Here is a 22,486-nt window from a genome sequence, read left to right on the forward strand (position 1 = left end):
TGTCATTTACAATATCTTTCAGAAAGTAATAGTTTGTGTCACGTCTACAAGGTCATAACATCAACCGTATTAACATGGCCACTTAATAATAATAATATTTAATATTAAGTAATATTTACTTTTAATTCACTTTTGACTCACAGCCCCACGTGAAGAATTGCAATGGTGATGTCAGTTCAGCTTGGAGCTGCTTCACTTTATCAGCGCGGTCGTTCCCTGTTAGCTTGTCGTATGTGTTAGCATGTTTAGTCTGATAGTGTCTCTTTAGGTTGAAGTCTTTAAATAAGGCAACCGTCTCTTTAGAAATTAGACAAACACAATTGTCTTGATATTCAGTGAAGAAGTATCGCAATTCCCATTTCTCTTGAAGCCCTCAGCGTCAACCTTCCTCGTTTTCTTTGCAGTTGCCATGGCAGAAATGAACGGAGAGGTGTGGTGCAGCCACCTTTTGGTAATAGGAGGAATTACAGTTTCAAGTTTCATGATTTTTTTTTTTAATTTTATTCAGTTTGACAGTGCAGGCGGGCCATAAATAATACATTATAAGACCGAATCTGACCGGTGGCCGGATTTGGCCCGCGGGCCAGACTTTGGACATGCCTGCACTAGAACTAGGAAAACATTAAAAAAAAGTTTAAAGATGATAAGGTCATAAAAAAGAAACCTTATACGTTCATTTGATTTGACATTTAATTTGTTTTTCTAGACATAAAGAAAACAAGTTTAGCTTCCCCCATTTCAATAATAATAAGTTGACAACAAACTGTTTGGTTTTTAATGAACGTTGGTACTCACATGACTTCTTCGTTGGATTGTGTTCGTTATGTCTTCATTTGTGATAGCCATAGTATTCTTTTGTAACTTCCGCGGAAGTTACTGCCGAAACTGTCAGAAAAATCTACTAAGGTAAGACCTTGCAATTTGTCTGAGCAAAATAATACTATGGCTATCACATGACTTCTGTCGGTCTGTCTGTCTATTAATCAAATCTATTTGCATTTTTAGTTAAATTAGTGACATGTATGATATGCATGTTCAAAAGATCTCGGATTATGACTGTCAAATGACCAAATGACCTAACCCCCAAAACAGGCAGTCATTGTTATCTTATTCTTCATGCACACAGGAAGGCCACCAACCTGCTGGATGCTACATTTTGATGATGTTTTCAAAAATTTGTAGTTTTGATATTAGGTACGTGACATTAAGCCAAAAGCGACAGATCGGACAATACAAACGTTAAAGATTTTGATTAGGTACTTCAAAGCATCTGTAACAAGAATTAATTGTTTGACAGAAGACAATATTAACAGTGCCAGTAACCAGATATTAATTGAATTCCAAACTCTTTGCTGATTCACAACATTTATAGAATTCTAGAACATTGTTTTCTTTATCGCTGTTGTCTTCTATCAACAGTTAAATATTTTTCATTGACTTTTACATACATGATGTATGTAAACAGAAACTTGCCTAAAATCCTTTATTTGTTCTACATTTCTACTGCATGCAGAGCACACATTACATGTGGAACATCGTGTGACTACGCTAAGCATCTATCAGCTTATGATTAGCCCAGCTCTAAGTGACGCCAAGTGCATACAAAATATGATATAAATTCAAGTATGATTGAGCAGTTGAGCAGGGTCTTTTTCTTCTTTCGAGAAGTATTAGTCTTGACATTGAGTATTTCATTTGGTATGTGACATTGAGCCAAAAGCGACAGATCAGATTGTTTTCACTGCCTGTTACCTTTTTCGATCCAAAATCGACCGAAAAAAATCGACCTCGACTTATACACCAAGTCATAAAATCTAACTTCGTATTCATCGCTTCAAATGTGATGGTAACCAAGGCCGTTTCTCATGCATCTCATTGTGCGTGGGTGTGCGTCCGTCAGGCTCATCAAACTGCGAGAAACTGAATCATTATAAAGCGTTCGTCGCATTAACACGCATCCTCAGCAACAATTTCAAATATTCTCACCTCAATAACGGACATCGAAAGCCAGACAGCGACGATGACTGCTAGGGGGAAGTACTGGGTATTGAGCGAATGTGCGAGTCATCGCACGTCAAGCAACGACAATAACTACCGGTACGTAAACATTCAATCGCCATGTCTAAATGAATGTCGTTGGCACTTAGAAAATATTCGCCAAACTTGGCCAGACTTCCAGGGGAAGAGGCCGAATTTTCACTTGTTCTGGCCGACCGGAGGAACCAGCCGAGGCGGACACTTTACGGCGGTTGAGTCGTTGGCACTTAGAAAATATTCGCCAAACTTGGCCGGACTTCCAGGGGAAGAGGCCGCATTTTCACTTGTTATGGCCGACATGGGGAACCAGCCGAGGCGGACACTTTACGGCGGTTGAGTCGTTCGCACTTTGAAAATATTTGCCAAACTTGGCCAGACTTCCAGGGGAAGAGGCCAAATTTTCACTTGTGGTGGCCGACGTGGGGAACCAGCCGAGGCGGACACTTTACGGCGGTTGAGTCGTTGGCACTTAGAAAATATTCGCCAAACTTGGCCAGACTTCCAGGGGAAGAGGACGAATTTTCACTTGTTCTGGCCGACATGGGGAACCAGCCGAGGCGGACTCTTTATGGCGCAAGAGCCGTTGGCACTTAGAAAATTTGAACCGGGCGGCGTGCGCGAGTGCGCGGCCCGCTGGAAGTCGAATGAGGCTCCGCGATTTCATCCGCGGTCCTTATAAAGTGCCGATCTGCTCGGCGGGAGCTATTTTCGGCCACTTGGCGCGTGCGCACGGCCTCCCGGATGTGCCGGGCGGCATGCGCGAGCTCGCCGGCCGCTTGAAGTCGAATGAGGCTCCGCAATCTCCTCCGCGGTGCTTATAAACAGCCGATCCGCTCGGCGGGAGCTATTTTCGGCCACTTGGCGCGTGCGCACGGCTTCCCGGATGTGCCGAGCGGCGTGCGCGAGCTCGCCGGCCGCTGGAAGTTGAATGAGGCTCCGCGATCTCCTCCGCGGTGCTTATAAAGTGCCGATCCGCTCGGCTTGGAGCTATTTCCGGCCTCCCGGTGGTGCCGGGCGGCGTGCGCGAGCTCACCGGCCGCTGGAAGTCGAATGAGGCTCCGCGATCTCCTCCGCGGTGCTTATAAACAGCCGATCCGCTCGGCTGGAGCTATTTCCGGCCACTGCGCATGCGCACGGCCTCCCGGAATTTGAACACATTTCGTCAATAAATTTCGCATATTTCTGATTGAATTTTGAAGTTTAATATAATGCAACAATTGAGCTCGACTTATACAAAGGATATATCATAAAATCGTAAATTTCCGTCGAATTTTAGGGGGTCGACTTATACACCGGCAAATACGGTATGTCGAACCTGCTTGATATTGGTTAATTTTCATTACATTTGTCAGGTTCAGAAGTTCACAGAAGTTATTTCTGTGACTACTTTGGGTTTTTCTTTAATGAGTAGAGGTATACTCGCATTTTATTATTATTCTATTTGAATTATATGTTTAAGCCCACCACTTGGCCTATGAACCGGGGGTTCGGGACCCCTGTTGTAAGATGTCACTATAAACATTTGGAAAAGCAGACCAGAACGTCTGGACTTTATTTTGGTTTTAATGTGAAGCACTTTAAATGGGGACCAGTTAATTCTGAACACAGCCACATCCCCACTTAAAAAAGGCCATGAGCATTTGGGCAACCACATTTTCTCGTGTTTTGTTTTCCCTCACCTCTAGAAAAATTATTTGATCCGAACAGGTAATATTTACATGAATAATTAACGGTGGGTAATGTTTTGAACTGATTTCTTCTTTTTTTTTAACAGAGAACCAGAGGGCAGAAAAGAAAGAATATCCCTTTCTGTGAAGAGAGAGAAGACAACATAGAGGTTTGTCTCTCATTTAAAAAATGACAGAATTGTCTTTGTCAAGATTGAAGATTGGCTGATCATCTACGCACTAGATGTGTCAGAAAAGGTCCAGGACTGGTGTCAGAAAAGAGTCCAAACAAAGACTGAGCTTTCCACTTGACTATGGTCCAAATAATCAACCACCACATTTACAATATCCTGTGGCATTTGCTTTGCTCAGTAAGCAAGAAGAGGCCAGTGTTGTGGCGGGACGACTCATGGTTGCTTCATAGTTCACTTGCTCACAGTACCCTGAATAACCAGCAGTTCCTAGGGTAGGAATAGTTGAAGGCATGGCAGAGAATGCTGGGAGAGTCTGTCACTTCAAGGTAAAAATTGTAGTTTGGATTTGAAATACCAGTCCTGGAACTTTTTTGACACGCTCAGTCCATAGTTTTGTTTTGATTGTTCGACAACACATTATATTTTCCATTACGTTTGCCATTTTAGATAAATACAATGTGCATAAACATAAACATAGAATAATAAACACAGGTAAAACCTTTTTCATTGTCAATAATATTTTTAATTATTTCAATGTAGTTGTATAACACGAGGCTCCTTTTCTAAATACTACATGAGAAACAGTTGCCTTATACAGCATTTGATTCATTCATGTTTTCAAAGGACTCACTACCAAGGGAGCGCAGACAGCGGCAATCTGCTTTGTTAAAAAAAAACAAAGCAGATGACATGAGGACTGAGTGTACAACCTGTAAAGCGGGTGACAATGAAAATCTTGTGAGGTAAGATAGTGTGGGTGTGGGTGTGCGAGTGGGTAGATGGGTGTGCGTGTGTTGAAGATGGTGCAAGGCTTGGCATGTGCTGTGCAAGCTTGTATCACTGTGTGGATGATTAAAGTTCATTCTTCATTAGGTTCTTCCCGCCGAGGCTGAGGCTGAGGCTCAACAGATATGTAGGACTGACCCTATGTCTTCCATAGGCCCTCCATATTAACCTGCCACATACATTTGGACACTTCATTAAGGTGTAATGAAAAACAGAATTTATTCTACTTCTATTGTGAAATTCCAGGTGCAGCTATATTAAAGGGGATTGTGTAATGCTTTTCAAATTATATTGACCATGGTGCTATGGCACCCAAGTGGCATGCCATTGGAAATCATAATAATAATAAAAAAAACATTCTCCATTTTATATTTGTCTATAAAATATTGATCATTTACAGATGCACAGTAGCTTGTTCACCTATAGAAGGGGTGTCAAATTAATTTTTGTTGCGGGCCGCATCGTCGTCAGTTTCCTTTGGAGGGTCATTATGACTGTCAGCCCAAATAAATGTATCACCACCTCATATCATATACAGTATAGCCTACACAACAAAATGATAACTAGTTTTCAGATTTGAAACAAGTAAAATATGTTAAAATATTTTGAAGATGAATGGTAAAAAAATGCTAGCAAGAGATCTATTTTTTAAAAATGAAGTCAATTTACAATTTTAGTACTGACATGAATTTGATTTGTCTTCGCGGGTCACATGAAAGGATGTGGCGGGCCACATCTGGCCCCCGGAACTTGAGTTTGACACGCGTGACCTATAGTATCTACCGTAATTTCCGGACTATAAATCGCGTTTTTTTTCATAGTTTGGGTGGGGGGGCGACTTATACTCAGGAGCGACTTATATATGTTTTTTTTCACAAATTTTTACTTGATCATTAAGACATCACTTACTTACAAGTATAGTTGACCACTTCCCATGTTATTTTTAGTATAGTTGATCACTTCACATGCTTTTGTATCTTTATCTTGAACATATCCAAACATAAAAAATAGAGACAACATCAAATAAAGCAATTAACACTTTAAAGCACCATATCCAAGTCCACTGTCTGCTGTATGTACACTTGCTCCATTTCAAAGTCAAAGTCAAAGTCAGCTTTATTGTCAATTTCTCCACATGCTAAAGACACACAAAGAAACCGAAATTTCGTTCCCCCCTATCCCACGGTGACAAGACATGGCTCACAACAGACAAACAGTAAACAAGTATAACAAAAACGTGCTGAATAAATAATGAATAAATAACACAACAAAAAATAAATAAATAATTAATTAAGAGGAGCGTAAAAACGCGTACAGCAGACATTCCCGAAAATAGCGCAACAGTGCCGCACGCTACGCAGAAGGGGGTAGCGAGTTCAGGGCCCTAACAGCCTGGAGAAAGAAGCTGTTGGCGAGTCTGGTGGTGCGGGAGCGCAGGCTCCTGTACCTCTTCCCAGAGGGCAGAAGGTCAAACAAGGAGTGAGCCGGGTGACACACATCTCTGGCAATCGAGGTTGCCTTGCGGGCGAGATGGGAGGTGTAAATGTCCTTCAGGGAGGGAAGCGAAGCACCAATAATCTTACCAGCCGTATTCACTATGCGCTGCAGGGCCTTCAAGTTCTGTTCAGTGCAGTTACCACCCCAGACAGCGATGCAACTGGTGAGGACGCTCTCAATGGTGCCACGGTAGAATGTAGACAGGACTGCCTGAGGAGCACATGCACGCCTGAGCTTCCGCAGGAAATACAGGCGGCGCTGAGCTTTCTTTGCCAGTGACGAGGTGTTCGCGGACCAGGAGAGGTCCTCACTGATGTGCACCCCCAGGAACTTGGTGCAGCTCACCCTCTCCACCACAGCACCGTCGATGATCAGCGGCAGGTGTGTTGTGTGACCCTTCCGGAAGTCCACAATGATTTCCTTGGTCTTACTGACGTTCAGCAGGAGGTTGTTGTCCCTGCACCACGTGGTCAGAAGGTCAACTTCCGACCTGTACCGAGTCTCGTCGCCCTTCGTGATGAGACCCACCAGAGTCGTGTCGTCAGCAAACTTCACTATGCGGTTGTCGCTGTAGGTCGCAGTGCAGTCATGCGTCATTTCTGCTCCTCTTATGTTTATTATTATTATTTATTATTAGTTGTTTATTTATCATTTATTCAACACTCATTTATTCATTGTTTGTGCCTTCTTGGGGTTTTTTTTTTGTGTTGCTTGTATGCATATGTGTACTATCTCACCGAGGGATAGTGGGAACGTAATTTCAATCTCTTTGTGTGTCTTAGTATATGAAAAAAAATCGATGACAAAGCAGACGTTGATAAAACAACCAAATAAAATAAACAAAAAACTACATCTGAAAAAAATTATATTTTCAGACGAAACTGGATGAGGGCGCTCTAAATTTCACCGTTGGCCGTGACTCATCAACTGGGTGGGCTTAAGAAAAATGGAACCAAAAAGAAACTCATATTTTGCAGGTTACAAACTTCAAGTTGTAAAATATGCAGCTGAAAACGGTAATCGAGCAGCAGAAAGAAAGTTTGGAGAACCATGATGTGCCAATGGATTACTATTTCAAGTGACGTCAGTGGCACGGCGCGGCACGGCGGACATAAAGGACAAACGTACCCACGTAAGGACTACCGGCATCATTAGCGGTGATCATTTCTAAGTGACACGGAGGACAAAGATTTTGAAGGAATTAAGGATTTGGAGTGACATAGAAGGTTTGAAAAACTATTATGGCTTTTACGCACGCCCGGTCCTACTCTACTGAGTCGGGGGCCGGCGCTCGGCCGAGTGGCTGTCCGCGAACGGTGCATGGGGCTTGGACATGGCCATTACGCACGCCCGGTCCTATGCCATGGAGCTCTCATGTCTGGATAGTCCACGCCGCCACACGCTTGGAAGTTTGTTTTGTTTAATAAAGAGCCGTTTACCAAACCCACGTCTATCCTTGTACTTTGTTAACGCTACAATATAGTTATATACTAGATCTGTGGAACAAAGACGAGGCTGACGTCAGGGCGCACGCACGGCGATGTTGACAAAGGACGAGGAATTTGATCGATGGATTTAATGGATTTAAAGTGCACGGATGGTTTGATAATATTATTGGCTTATATTATAGTTATTTGAAATATAGTTTATCTATCATTATATGAGCCTGTGGAATATTTTGAAGTGCAAGCGCTCTCAGCCGCGCACACCCATTGTTGACAAAGAACGATCGATGGATTTAATGAATTGGAGTGACACCGATGGTTTTATAAACATGTTATTCATGTAATGGTTGTCCTTAATCACTCTATATGTTACGTCAGGCCCGTTCTCAGCTCTTTGTTTGTGTTTGTCACGTTAGCATAACTTTCGTTTAGCCTGTTGTTGCTATTTAATGAATTGGAGTGACACCGATGGTTTTATAAACATGTTATTCATGTAATAGTTGTCCTTAATCACTCTATATGTTACGTCAGGCCCGTTCTCAGCTCTTTGTTTGTGTTTGTCACGTTAGCATACCTATCGTTTAGCCTGTTATTGCTATCGTTTAGCCTGTTGTTGCCCGGTTCATGACTGTTTTTGGTGTGGGATTTTGTCGAATAAATTGCCCCCAAAATGCGACTTATACTCCGAAGCGACTTATATATGTTTTTTTTCACTTTTGGGGGCATTTTATGGCTGGTGCGACTTATACTCCGCAGCGACTTATAGTTCGGAAAATACGGGATGTAAGCAATGTGTCGCTTTGGTAGAACAATTACTGTAATTTCTGAACTATGAGCCACACCTGATTATAAACCGCACCAGCTAAATTTTGGGGAAAATCTTTTGTTCATATATAAGCCGCACCGGACCATAAGCCGCAGGTTTTTCAATGTTTAATTACCATTGTTAAGAGAATAAAGAATATCGTCAGGAAAGAGATGGTTCTTTGGGGACGCATAGCTTTTATTAACATAACCTTTATTGACAGAGATGAAGGAGCTCTTCAAACATACAAACGTGTAAATCTCAGCAATGACCATAATAAACTTAATGTGCAGGGAACACTAGCAACACACAACTAATAATGAAAAAAAATGGGACCACTTACAGGGGTCAAGTTGGTAATGTCATGTGAGCTACACGTATAGCTCCAGAGTAAACATGACCGGAAAATAAAAAAAGAAAAGGGTGACACAACAAGATGTCATCAACAATGGCCCAATGCCCTCTAGTGACCGGAGGAAACCTCTACAGTGCATGAGCAGCTCTACTTCCTTCGCTAAGAGCCAAATCGACTACCTTTAACTTAAAAGTGACATTATATGCATTTCTTTTGTCCCCCATAATGAGGGTTTGTCTATAAAAGCTTCCTTTCTTCAGTAATGTCCGTCTTGAGCTCGTTCTGTCTCTTCTTTGTGTCAATTATACGGCACTATTTGCCTGGCAGACGGACATGCGATCAACACACCACTCTTCTCCCCAGTGACCTTGTGTCCAGTCACATATCCCTCTGCCCAGCAAAGCGGTGCCACACAACAGTGGTCCACAGCTTTTTTATAAGTGTATAAGTCATCACAAAAATCACGAAAAATCCGTTGATACGCTGCACTGGACGACAAGCCACAGCTTGTGCAAAAAGTAGCAGTTTATAGTCCAGGAATTACGGTAAATGTTCTTCCATTAGATGTGGGAAGATATAATAAATCTGTGTATCCCCACATTGACATGATTTCTACAGACTTGGTCATAGCTTCCTTCAAGTATATCAAATTTGTGTGTAGGGCTGCAACTAACAATTATTTAAAAAAATTATGAATTAGTTTGTGATTAATCGATGAATCATTTATTTTTAAACATTATAATATTCAATCTTTTGGTAAATAACGTGACAATATTTTTCACATTAGCAGTGCATTTTTATAAATATTGATATACAGTCAAACCTCGGTTTTCGAACGTCCCGGTTCTCAAACAAATCGGAATTCGAACGAAAAATTTGTGATTCTTTTGCTTAAGTTGTCAAACAAATTTCGGAGGTCGACCCTCGCGAGATGAGCTGAGACAACCCGAGAAAACCCGACCGCGTGGCCCGGATGCCAACTCACTCCGTTGTTATTGTATTTTCGCTACTTTAAGGATTGAATGAACCCCTAATCATGCCTCCAAAAAAGCAAGTGGGAGCAGTAAAGCCATCCTAAAACACAAAGACGCTCTTAAAGCAACGCAACAGTGAGCGCCCGGCGCGCTGCGGTTGCGCGATCGGCCCAAAGTAAGCTCTCTGCGCACTGAGGTCCACTTACATTTTAAAAAGTACAAGGACTTTAAAAATATTTTCTAAATTTCAGCGACAGCTCTGTCACCATAATGCGACCAGCGCAGTCGGCGGCACCCTACGGTTGTGCATTCGGCGGTGCGCTGCAGTTGCGCGATCGGACAAAAATGCGCAAATGAAACAATGCTTTAAAAAGGCGTTTTTTAAGTCTTGGAACGGATCTTTTTTTTTTTTTTTTTTTTATTATTTGTAATGGGAAAAATAGATTCGGATTTCGAACGATTCACTTCTCGAACCGCGTTCTGGAATGGATTGTGGTCGAAAACCGAGGTTTGACTGTACATATATAATGTACATACTATAGATATATATTTACTCACACGTGTGTATTTATGTATATAGTGTATATAGTATTTTTTTTTCTTTTTTTACTGGTTTGGTCGCCAACATGTCACAAAACTGGACAAAATGTGATTTATTGCTTTCTAAAGTTAAAGCAGATGTTTGTGATGGTCAAATTTACCTTATTTAAAATGAGTACATGGAAAATACTGGGGAGGGGATTTTCACCAATCATTCCCTATTCTCATCTTTTCATCACTGCGTTCACAATAATGTGTGTGTGGATAACCAGTCTAATATATGTAAAACTCGTGAAAATTGTAGATTTTCAGCCTTCACTAAACTTTTGAATGCATGTCAATCTGTTCAATGTTTAACTGCTTTTTGATAAACCGGCTTTTCTCTAACAGGAGTTGAATGACAGAATTCACAACAGATGATTGATCCATGATTTGACCAATAATATTTCAGGTATCACCACATATATACCTTTCTGCGACTCCCATAGAGTCCCTCTATGTCTCTTTTGCAACCCCGTAATGACATTCTGTGACACTCTAAGGTTAGTGCTCACATTGCTCTGAGAAACACATTTGAAATCTCTGTTGTTAAATTGGTAATCATTGTCTGAGTCTCATGATGGTCTGTTTTGATACCTATTTTAATTCAACCAAGAATGTATTGGTCGAGTCATGGTTCATGCAAGGGTTTTGAATTTAGCTGTTTAGCTTCTTGTTAAGGAACACCAAATTGTGTTGGGAGGGAAGCATTCAAAAGTTCAGTGGAGGACGAATTAAGTGCACCTTTGAAGATTGTTTGTATGAAGATGATTTAGCTTAATGCTGAAATATCAACCAAAAGATGAATATCCCTAACTTTTTGTGAGAAGTGTACTTTTAATTCATCATACATTCCATCAATGTAATTAGAACTTTGTAAAAAGGCAACTTACATTGGAGTGTTTGTGTATGATTCATTGTGGTTCTTAGAAGTGTTTACTATTTCTTTAATGTTAAATTAGTATAAAAGTTGTGAGTTTTTTTTTTTTTTTTATTTGTCGGGGAATGGGGTGTGCTGCCCTGACTCTTTCTATCTTTGCATTGCACAGGTTGTGAGAGCCCGGGCAGTCACCTCACCTGGCATATAAACATGGAACCGATGACCATTGGCTTAGAGAAAAACAAAAGCAAAATTGAGAGGCATTTGAAGAAAGACGGTTGATACAGGCTGAACAACAAGAGAACAAGACCGCCCCCTACAGTCCACAATGACCTCTTATCCAAACTGGATGAATGGAAACTGTCAATCTGAAAAACGGAATTGCTTCGAGATGAACTTACATCCTGACATTAAACTGGTCAACTGCTGCTACCACTAAATTGAGAGCTTTTGTGACACTCTAATATGTCTTTATCAATTTTGGTTTCTTTACGTACATTCAGCAACAGTAATTATGTGATGATATTTTTTAATGTGGAATGCTAAGGCAAGACATTAGTACGTTATCACTTTGGATGTAGTAATAAAATCCGTACAAGTCTGATGTAGAAACGTTAATGAAATGTGATTGTTTTATTATTTTCTGTGGCACTACTGATAACAGTTGACAGATTTTATGGATTTAAAAAAAATAAAAAGATGTATGTGTACCGGTATTTAGTAGCACTTGACATTTGGATAAATCCATCTATTCAATGCTGAGGAATGAGACTTTTGTTTTCATAAATGGCAGTGAAGTCCATTTGTCATGTTTTGTTCAAAGTTGGTGCCGGCAGCACAGTAAAAAAATGGTTAGAAAATTTGGTTGCTGGTCTTAATAAGCTTTTACTCAAAAAGAGACTGTTAGCAAGAAAAGAGATAGCTTCTAACTGGGAACTAGTATGGCGTACAGTACATTTGTGGAAGAGGCACAGCAACACATTTATTTGCATTATATCTGATTATGAATAGACTAAATGAATCAATTAAGAGCTACAAGAATGTGTGAATGACGAATCTGTGCGACCAACAGTGGTTTATGTGACCCATATGATATCAGCTCGGCATAGTACTTGTAAAGATAGTTCACCAGGTACTACTAGACAGAAATATATTGCATGTGAATTGAAAAGTGGCATAACACAAAGTGCACCTACCAGTGCCAATATTGAAGTTATATTAATGTAAAATTATCTTATATCAATCTTGTATTGTGCGTGCATGTGTGCATTTTTTTTTTTAAGTAAAAGGCCAGACATCTTTGAGAGAAGCTTGTCACGTACAGTCTAGAAAAGGACTCCTGTTTGTAATGTAGCATAATGCTACGTTGCTTTTTTGTAGTAGGTACATGTTAGGATCGTGAGAGTAATTGCATCACGTGAATTGAAATGTTATTGTCTTTGGGCATTTAGCATTCTTCCTTGTTCATCATATCCAGAAGTTGACTGGCATGTCTTCAGTAAGAAGCCCAGCTTTGTCTCCATGTCCCTAGTGGTCCTCGGTCAGGACTGCCAAATCCGTTGCTGTTTTCTCTGTCAGGGCACATGACAAGTGTCACATTGTGCCCCCAAATGTCCCTTTCTGGAGAATTCTCGTCTCTCCAAGCGTTTGGGACTTGTAATGCCCATGGTGTTTACTGCTTTTGCGAACAACCAATTGCCTTCGTCTTTATAGATCAGTGATTCTTAACATGGGTTTGATCGAACCCTAGAGCAGTGGTTCTTACTCTTGTTGGAGGTACTGAACCCCACCAGTATCATATGCACATTCACCGAACCCCTCTTTAGTGAAAATATTTTTTTCCCCAGATTCAAGACATCAATATTTACTACTGGTGCACAAAATGAGCTGTGCATGAACATCACCTTGTTTAAAGAAATAAAACAACACAATGCATGGACTCAAAACAAATTACATACCTGCAGATCAGTGTCACTTCTGCTGTTGCCTTTGCGAGACCATTTCAGATATGCGTCATCACGAATTTACACAATAAATCAGGTATGTTCGGACCTCCGCAGTGGAGGGACTCTACTGAACCCCTGAGACCAACTCACCGAACTTCTATGGCAGTGGTTCTTAACCTGGGATCGATCGAACCCTATGGGTTCGGTGAGTCGGTCTCAGGGGTTCAGTAAAGACTCCACTGCGGAAGTTCGAACGCACCTGATTTATTGTGTAAGTTCGTGATGACACGTATCTCGCAAAGACAACAGCAGAAGTCATACTAATTTGCAGTTATGTAATTTGTTGTGAGTTCATGCATTATGTTGGTTTTGTTCTTTGAACAAGGTGATGTTCATGCCTGGCTCATTTTGTGCACCAGTAAAAAACATCTATATCTTGAATTTGAAAAACAATATTTTAACTAAAGAGGGGTTCCATGAATGCGCATATGAAACTGGTGTTTAAGAACATGTTTAAGAACCACTGTTATAGATGTAAGCTTGGTTTTGCTGAATCATAATTAGTAATTTTTCATATATTATCTAAAAGCTGCTTCCATGCATGGCTATATCAATTACTCAACCTACTTGACTTGATTTTACATAACATATTTACAACGTGTTATTTGGACAGAAGCGTAGCTAGCAATAGCGAACAACCAATTGCCAATACTTGTCTTTTATTTGTGTACATGGATACATGTTTAAAAATCATATTTGCTACACATTTATTTGTATTAATCACACTGTGTGTGTATGTACTCCCGTATGTGCGTGCATTTTATAGCTCTTGAAAAATAAGTAGGGCTTCAATATACCCTTGACCTTTCATCTTATTGCTGCAGTGATTGCTCCTAACGTGCGGTAGCAGCGGTCAGGTTGTGTGTGTAATGCCCTGTGTCCTCTGATTTATCACCTGGGAACGACGTAGGTGGAGACTGGTTCATACAAGCTGTTGCCTCAACACATACAGACAACAACTGAAATTGATCTGCTGGATGTTTGTTATATCTTTAATCACTGGCTGTGCATGTGTGTACTGTATGTGCATGAATAAACAGTGTACATACACATGCACACACGCACACGTTTCACTTGTTTTCAAAAAGAACACATTCCTGTGCCAAAAGCAGCTGTACAGCCTCACCTGCAAATGAAGAGTAATAAAATTAATGATCACATATAATCTTTTTCAATGTCACTTTCCTGGTCTGTGCTTTGTTTGATTTTCATTTTACATCCAATAATGTCCATAACCGTAGAAACATATAACAGTTATTTATCAGCTTTTCTGAAAAAAGTTCTGGGGTTTGTAAAAAAAAATAAATAAAATAAAAATAAAAAAAATAAAAAAAGAGAAGAAAACATCTTTGCGGACCTCCTGTGACCCCTTGGCCCCTCCAAAGAACCAGTCCTAGCTCAGCCAGTGTGTCTCCAAAGTAATGGGTTCAGACACTTGCATTTCAATTTTCTATCGCCAGGGTAATATATTTTATAATTGTGTGTTATAAAACACTCCAAATAAGTGGATTTGGATCGGTTTCATTTTGCATTCTAATTACATGCATTAAAACGCAAAATCACACGTAAATGTTTATGTGGGGAAAACTCAGAGATGCCAAATGTTTACAGAAATCCCTGCGCTCTCACTTGTTATGCTACTACTGAGGTCTTTATTTGATATCATTCTGCTCCATCCGGGTGGGATTCATGAGACATGGAACGTAGAAGGTCTCCCTTATAACGAATTGAAAAAGATGGCCCATGTGTGAGCCTGTCTTTCCGTGGGACTGAAAGTGCATTAATGTGACGTACAAATGAAGTGAGTATTGGAATGTGTTGTGCAATTCACATAAGTTCTCGCAACTATCCTAGCTAAACTATCAAAAAATCTCCCAAATACACCAAAAGTTTCTGAATTACTTTACCAATCTTCTTGCAAAAATCTTGCCATGATATGATTACATCCTATTCATAGGGCATTTTAATATTCATGTGTGCTGACCTAAAAAAACATCGGCAAGACTTCCTAAACTGAGTTCACACCAAATATGTTGCTCGCGATTCTGGTGACGTAGTTCAATCACAGTCAATGGAGTTTGCGTGTGCAGGCAAGTGTGACTGCAGAGCGGCACGAATGAAGCATTTGGAACGTGGGATGTGCAACTCAATAGCGCTCATTCCGCCTCTCCGTTGGACATAAAGTAAAATTAACTTTGTACGCGCTTTGCTACGCCTTGTGTCAGCCAATCAGATTTGGCAACGTACCACGTGACACTGTGTCATGTACCGGCGGATTGTGTGAAGGAGAGCGCCCAATGTCACAATGTTCTTTCTAAAAGGAAAGCTTGATATAGACCTACCACTTAATTCTAAATCAATATTGTGTAAGGGAGCAGACAGTACAGCCAAGTGCGTAGCGACAGAGACTTTATTGTGGGGAAAGAGGGGAATAGTGGGCGCTGGTGCGGCGATCGGGCTGGGGGGCGGACAGGTGGACTTCTGGGAAGGGAACTGACAGCACGGACTGGCAGACTCCACAAGCAATTCTGCGGGAGTACTAAAACGGTCAAGTGTGAGTCAGGCTTACAGGAACGGGTGAGCAAAGCGGCAAAATGGGACAGGCTGACGCGGGTTTGCGCTGGCAGCGCTGATATAGCGCACTCAATGAACCCGCGACAGGCAGCGGCGATTCCGCTGACAGAAGGGGCGCGGACACGTCACAGGTGGCGCCAGCACATGACATATTATTTGGTATTTTCTGTACAAACTTTCCAAATAAGAAAGTTTTTGTCGTAAATCTAATTCTAATTTTGACAATATATCATATCCACAGCTGTAGATTTTCACGACTAAAACCAACATTTGCACAATTTGATGCGTACTTATCTTCCTATCTGTCCAAATTGAATTTCTATACCAATCAAAAGCCTTAAAACCAAAACATTCTGTAATGAATTGTAACCTTCCCTAATATTCTTATTCTTGATAACACTTAATATTTTGTAAATCCATGCTTCTGCATTTAAGCCTTGAGCATTGTCAAGAACTTGTTTTACACATGCTGTGTAAATAGAAGTGTAAAATAACCAAATGCAGTAAGAGTTTGAAAAAATCCAGGAAAACATGATCATCTCAAGAACTACAACACATTCATGTAACAATAAATGTACAAAACAATAAATGTAAAACAAAAGTAAACGGGAGCAGGCTTGAAGAACTGTGAGTGAGGAATTTGAATTTTACTTGATGTTTTTACTTTTTTCTTTCATTTTTTTCAGCTGTTGAACTGAACCAAGACGTACCATCTGTACCATCACTGTTTACATGACGGTATTACCACTCAATGTTGAAAAATAGTTTTTTGTCATCAGAGGATTTTGCCATAAAAACAGGAAATATCTGCAGGACACATATTTAAAAGAAGGAGCAGCTTCATGACGCGGATGAAGCAGCTGGCAGCCGCTCGTGTTTGCTATTGGTAAAAAACGCTAGCGTGGGGGCACAAAACTGTCGAGGGAACTTTGTTTCACAGCTGCATGATTCACAATAAAGTCCCCCAGTGCTGTCAATTAGATTACATGAAATTCACTGTAGACTTTGTTGTTTGAGTTAATAACTAGATCCTTAAAACTGCTGAGTTGTAAATTGGACTGACCCAAATTTAGGTTGTTCTTGCACAAGAAGATCAATTTGACCCAACTACCTGAGTTGGTTCAGTTATGCAACCCAAATTCAGTTGTGACGCAGTAATTTTAAGAGTGTAATGATGTTAACAGTTATAATAATCAAAACTAAAATGAATAAACATTTGAAATACTTCAGTCTGTGTCCAATACATAAATATAGGTATGTATATATATATATATATATATATATATATATATATATATATATATATATATATATATATATATATATATATATATAAAGTACAAGTTTCACTTTTTGAATGCAATTACTGAAATAATTAAACTTTTTGACAGTACAGTATATATGTATACATAGTGTACATGTTATATATACAGTGGGGCAAAAAAGTATTTTGTCATCATATGCATTTCTTTTCTCCCTCATAATGAGGGTTTGTAGATAAAACCTTTCTCCAGAAATGTCCATCTTGATCTCGGTCTATCTCCTGTTCATGTCAATTGTGCGGCACTCTTTGCCTGGGGGACGGACATGCGATCAACATGCCACTCTTCTCCCCAGTGACCCGTGTGTCCCTCCACCAAGAAAATTGGTGCCGCACAACAGAGGTCCACAACCTTTTTACTAACGAGTGTTGAAGTGTATTAGACTTCACAAAAATCACGAAAAATCCATAGATACGCCGCACCGGACTACAAACTGGAGGGTTCAAAGCTTGTGCAAAAAGTAGCTGCTTATAGTCCGTAAAATACAGTACATGGTAAAAGACTCATGTCAGCATCCATCCATCCGTCCATCTTCTTCCGCTTATCCGGGGTCGGGTCGCGGGGGCAGCAGCTTTAGGAGGGACTCCCAGACTTCGCTCTCCCCAGCCACTTCATCCAGCTCATCCTGAGGGATCCCAAGGCGTTCCCAGGCCAGCCGAGAGACATAGTCTCTCCAGCACGTCCTGCGTCATCCATGGGGTCTCCTCCCCAGGGAGGCGTCCAGGAAGCATGCTGATGAGATGCCCGAGCCGCCTCATCTGGCTCCTCTCAATGTGGAGGAGCAGCGGCTCTACTCAGAGTCTCTCCCGGATGACCGAACTTCTCACCCTATCTCTAAGGGAGAGCCCGGACACCCTGCGGAGGAAACTAATTTCGGGCGCGTGTATCCGGGATCTCGTTCTTTCGGTCACGACCCATAGCTCGTGACAATAGGTAAGGGTAGGAGCATAGATCGACCGATAAATTGAGAGCTTTGCCTTTTGGCTCAGCTCTCTCTTTACCACGACCAACCGGTACAGAGTCCGCATTACTGCCGACGCTGCACAGATCTGCCTGTCGATCTTGCACTCCATCCTGCCCTCACTCGTGAACAAGACCCTAAGATACTTGAACTCCTCCACTTGGGGCAGGATCTCATCCCTGATCCAGAGAGGGCATTCCACCCTGTTCAGACCGAGGACCATGAACTCGGATTTGGAGGTGCTGACCCTCATCCTCATGTCAGCAGTTTAACATTTATTTAAATAGTTTTACTGGTTTTTTTTTTACTACTACGAAAAAAGTGCTGGCAGTTAAGCAATTTTTAGAGAGGATTAGGAAATGAGCATATTTGTGTGAAGGTTTGTTTGTTTGTTTGTTTGTTTGTTTGTTTGTTTGTTTGTTTGTTTGTTTGTTTGTTTCGAACATTTAAAGAAATACAAGAAAGTAAAAAATACTGAAAATAATAACTCCATAGAAAAGAAAAAAAAAACTGCGTTATAAATTTTCCCTTTATCATAAAAATATTATTTGTTCAAAAGGGTGAAGAAGGAAGCCTAGGCTTATCTAGCTCTACCCCTTGTAACCACATGTTTGCTTGATTCCGTCAAAATTTGTCCATTTTCAGATATGTTAAAGATATACATATCATATACATATCATATATATATACATATACATACATACACATATACACGCATACACGTACATATACATACATATATATATACATATATATATATATATACATACATATATGCATGCATGTACACATACATACATATACACATACATACATACATACATACATACATACATACTACACACACACATATACACACACATACATACATACATATAGATATTATACATACACACACTTATACATACATACATCTCCTTTAGATAAATACAAAAGCAGTTTAAACACCTCACAGCATGCTACGGTATCCCATCAGTATTTTGCCTTTATACATTTTTTTAAACTGAGGTAAAGTACTACAATTCTTTAGTTCGTCACTGCTGGTGTTCCATAATTCCACACCTTTAGCTGTTATACAATGCAACTTTAAAGTCATTCTCACCAAATCTGTTTTAAACATAAGTGTTCCTCTTAAATAATAGGTATTTTCCCTCCACTCAAACAACCTCTGGATACTGTTTGGTAATTAATTATTTTTTATTTTGTACATGAGTTGGATGGTTTTAAAATCGACTAGATCATTGTATTTCTGTGCATTCAGTTTTACAAAAAGAGGGTTAGATGGTTCTCTGTAATCAACATTATTTACAATTCGTATTGCTTTTTTTTGTAGAATGTAGATTGGATCTGTGTTTGTTTTGTATGTGTTGCCCCACACCTCCACACAGTACATAATGTATGGGAGTATGAAGGAACAGTACAAGGAATATAATGATGTTTGGTTTATGAGATCTTTTACTTTATACAATACTGCCAGTGATTTTGAGATCTTTGATTTGATATACATTATATGTGGTTTCCTACTTAATTTTTTATCTATTAGCACTCCAAGAAATTTTACTTCATTCACTCTTTCTATTTCTATATTATTTATTGTAAGAATTTCGTCTGTGTTTTTCGGACGGTGTCCAAATATAATATACCTTGTTTTACTTAAATTCAATGTGAGTTTATTTGTGTCAAACCAACTCTGTAATTTTTCCATTTCAATACCCACAGTATCCAGTAGTTGGTCCAGGTCGTCCCCACTACAGAGCAGATTCGTGTCATCTGCAAAAACTACGGCCTTGAGTAACCTGGAGACCTTGCACATATCATTAACATACAAAATAAATAACAAGGGGCCTAATATTGAGCCCTGAGGAACCCCACACTTTACCTGCTTTAGTTTTGATTTGAAGTCCATTAATTGCACATATTGATTCCTGTTTGATAAATAACTGTTTAACCAAGTGAGTGGCATACCTTGTATGCCATATCTCTCAAGTTTTGTTAACAGTATTTCATAATTTACAGTATCAAAAGCTTTCTTAAGATCCAAGAAGATACCTACAGCATATCGTTTATTTTCAATAGCTGTTGTTATTTCAGCTACGAAATCTAACAAAGCCATTGTGGTGGTTCTATTTTTCCGAAATCCATACTGTTGGTCACACAGAATATTTTGTTTTGTGATGAAATCATCAAGCCTTTTATAAAATATTTTTTCGAGTATTTTGGAGAATTGTGGGAGTAAAGATATTGGCCTGTAATTTGAGAATATGTGTTTGTCCCCAGTTTTATATATCGGAATAATTTTAGCTGTTTTCATTTCACTCGGATAAACACCATTTGTCAGGGATTGGTTGCAAATACGTATGTGTTAGGGGTTTCACCACACTTTCAATAATATTTTTAACAAGTGACATATCTATCCCATTACAATCAGTTGACTTTTTACCTTTAAATCCTCTAACAATTTCTCTTATTTCCGTCTCATCCGTTCCCCTTAGAACCATACTTTTGGCGATGGGTACATCCTTAATTAGGTCACTTGTACTCCCTTTTTTTGGTACTTCTTCCGCCAAAGTAGGCCCAATACCAACATAGTAATCATTAAACTCCTCTGCAATCATTGCAAGTTCATTTATAGTTATATTGTTACTGTTTACAAAGTAAGAAGGATATCCTGGCTTTCCAGTTCTGTTTTTAATATTTTCATTTAACACTCTCCATGTTGTTATTGTGTTACTCTTGTTTTCCTCCAGTTTCTTGCTATAGTAGTTCCTTTTACTATTTCTCATTATTTTGATCAATTTGTTTTTACAGGTCTTATATTTTAATTCAGCTTCTTTTGTTCTTATCTTTAGGAAATCTTTGTATAACAGTTTTTTTTTTCTTGCAGGCGTTTAAGATTCCCTTTGTCAGCCATGGTTTTTCCACTGAATTGTGTTTGACCGCTTTCCTTACAAAAGGACAGTTTTTATCATAAAGTTCAGATATAATGGCCATGAATGTGTTGTAGGCTTCATTTACATCACCCACATATACCTTTTTCCAGTCTTGTTTTAGAAGATCATTTTTGAATGAGTTAATTGAATTACCAGAGTTCATTCTACACATTTTAAAAGCTATAGCATCCTTTTTTTTCTTTGTACAGTTCTGGATCACCGCAAACACTGGCAGGTGCTCGCTTGAATCATTTATTATCAGTCCAGTTTTTACTTTCTTTTCAATCACATTTGTAAATATATTATCAATTATAGTGGCACTGTGAGATGTGATTCTAGTCGGACAAGTTATTGCAGGGTAAAGACTCATACTGTACATTAAGTTAATGAATTCTGTTATTGGAGTCAGCTGAAGTGGGTTCTGTAGATCTATATTATAATCACCACAGACATAGACCATTTTCGTATTGATTTTTCTTTCATACATTCTTGATAATAGTTCACTAAATAGCTCAATACTTGAACCTGGACATCTGTATACACAGCTTACCAGAATGTTTTTTGATGATTCCATTTCTATTTCAACAGTAATACATTCCATGAAATTATCTATTGCTTGAGACATATTTCTTACTATCTTACACTTATAGTTTTTGTCTATGAATAGAGCAAACCCTCCGCATCTTTTTACCATCCTATTTAATGTATAACTCTCATACCCCTCTATGTCAATCTTTTCAGACTGATCTTCCTTTAACCAGGTTTCAGATATTGCAATAACAGTAAACGGATTATTCATATCTTTTAAACATTGTTTGATCTTAGAGATGTTTGCTTTCAAGCTCCTACTATTAAAATGTATAATTGACATTGCCTTATTTGTTGCTACGTTCTCGCTAAATTGCTCTACAGTATAGTATTTACAGTTCGTTTGATTGTAGTTGATAAAGAAGTTATTCACAGGATCAATATTGTTCTCTATGTCAAATCCCTTATAATCAGTGTAATCAAATGTTTTCAAATCAAGTTCTTCATTTTCAGCTATCAGTGCTTGTTTGTTAAACAGACCAGTTGGAAAGGAAAGGCATTTGTCAGTACTGTTCATGATAGGTTGATAATTTCACCAGGTTTTTTTACCTTCCATGATATAAAAGTATCACAACTTGAGGTTCTACGTAATGATGTACAGGTTACTGATCTCCTTCATACCGCTTAAGTTGCTCTATGGCACTAATGCAGAAACCTTGAGAACTCCTTGCTGCTCCAACAGGTTTGATGAATACCTTACAACCTGCAGTCCAAGTGGACTGTATTTTACCGTTTTTCTTAAGACCTCTTGCTTTTTTAGCTATTTCACCATTTTTCTTGGTGAGGTATTCATTCATGTATACGTTCGTGCCTTTTAGTTTCCTACCTTGTTTGAGTAAATTTATCTTACTTTTCCTATTTGTAAAACGGACAATTATAGGTGATA

The 22,486-nt window shown here is 39.4% G+C and overlaps 1 protein-coding gene across 12 annotated transcripts in view; it reads left to right on the forward strand.

The window, feature by feature from the left end:
• The window catches only part of phf14 (PHD finger protein 14), a 256,949-nt gene that overhangs the window by 132,018 nt on the left and 102,445 nt on the right, over positions 1–22,486 (forward strand). For 4 of the 12 annotated variants that reach the window (XR_015862923.1, XR_015862924.1, XM_088397784.1 and 1 more), the window contains 2 exons: positions 3,812–3,874; positions 4,523–4,641. Coding sequence is in view for 7 of the 12 variants with exons in the window: in XM_088397784.1 (XP_088253910.1) it covers positions 3,812–3,874; positions 4,523–4,641 (182 nt within the window). In the remaining 5 variants the exon portion in view is untranslated. Of the gene's footprint in view, positions 1–3,811; positions 3,876–4,522; positions 4,646–4,771; positions 5,469–7,158; positions 7,314–11,388; positions 14,406–16,485; positions 16,870–22,486 lie in introns of those variants that run through there. The other 8 variants (XR_015862921.1, XR_015862925.1, XR_015862922.1 and 5 more) reach the window with 7 other exon arrangements.

The sequence above is a fragment of the Syngnathus floridae genome, chromosome 15 (assembly GCF_059516105.1).
Source record: "Syngnathus floridae isolate MCC-2025c chromosome 15, RoL_Sflo_1.0, whole genome shotgun sequence".
NCBI lineage: Eukaryota > Metazoa > Chordata > Actinopteri > Syngnathiformes > Syngnathidae > Syngnathus > Syngnathus floridae.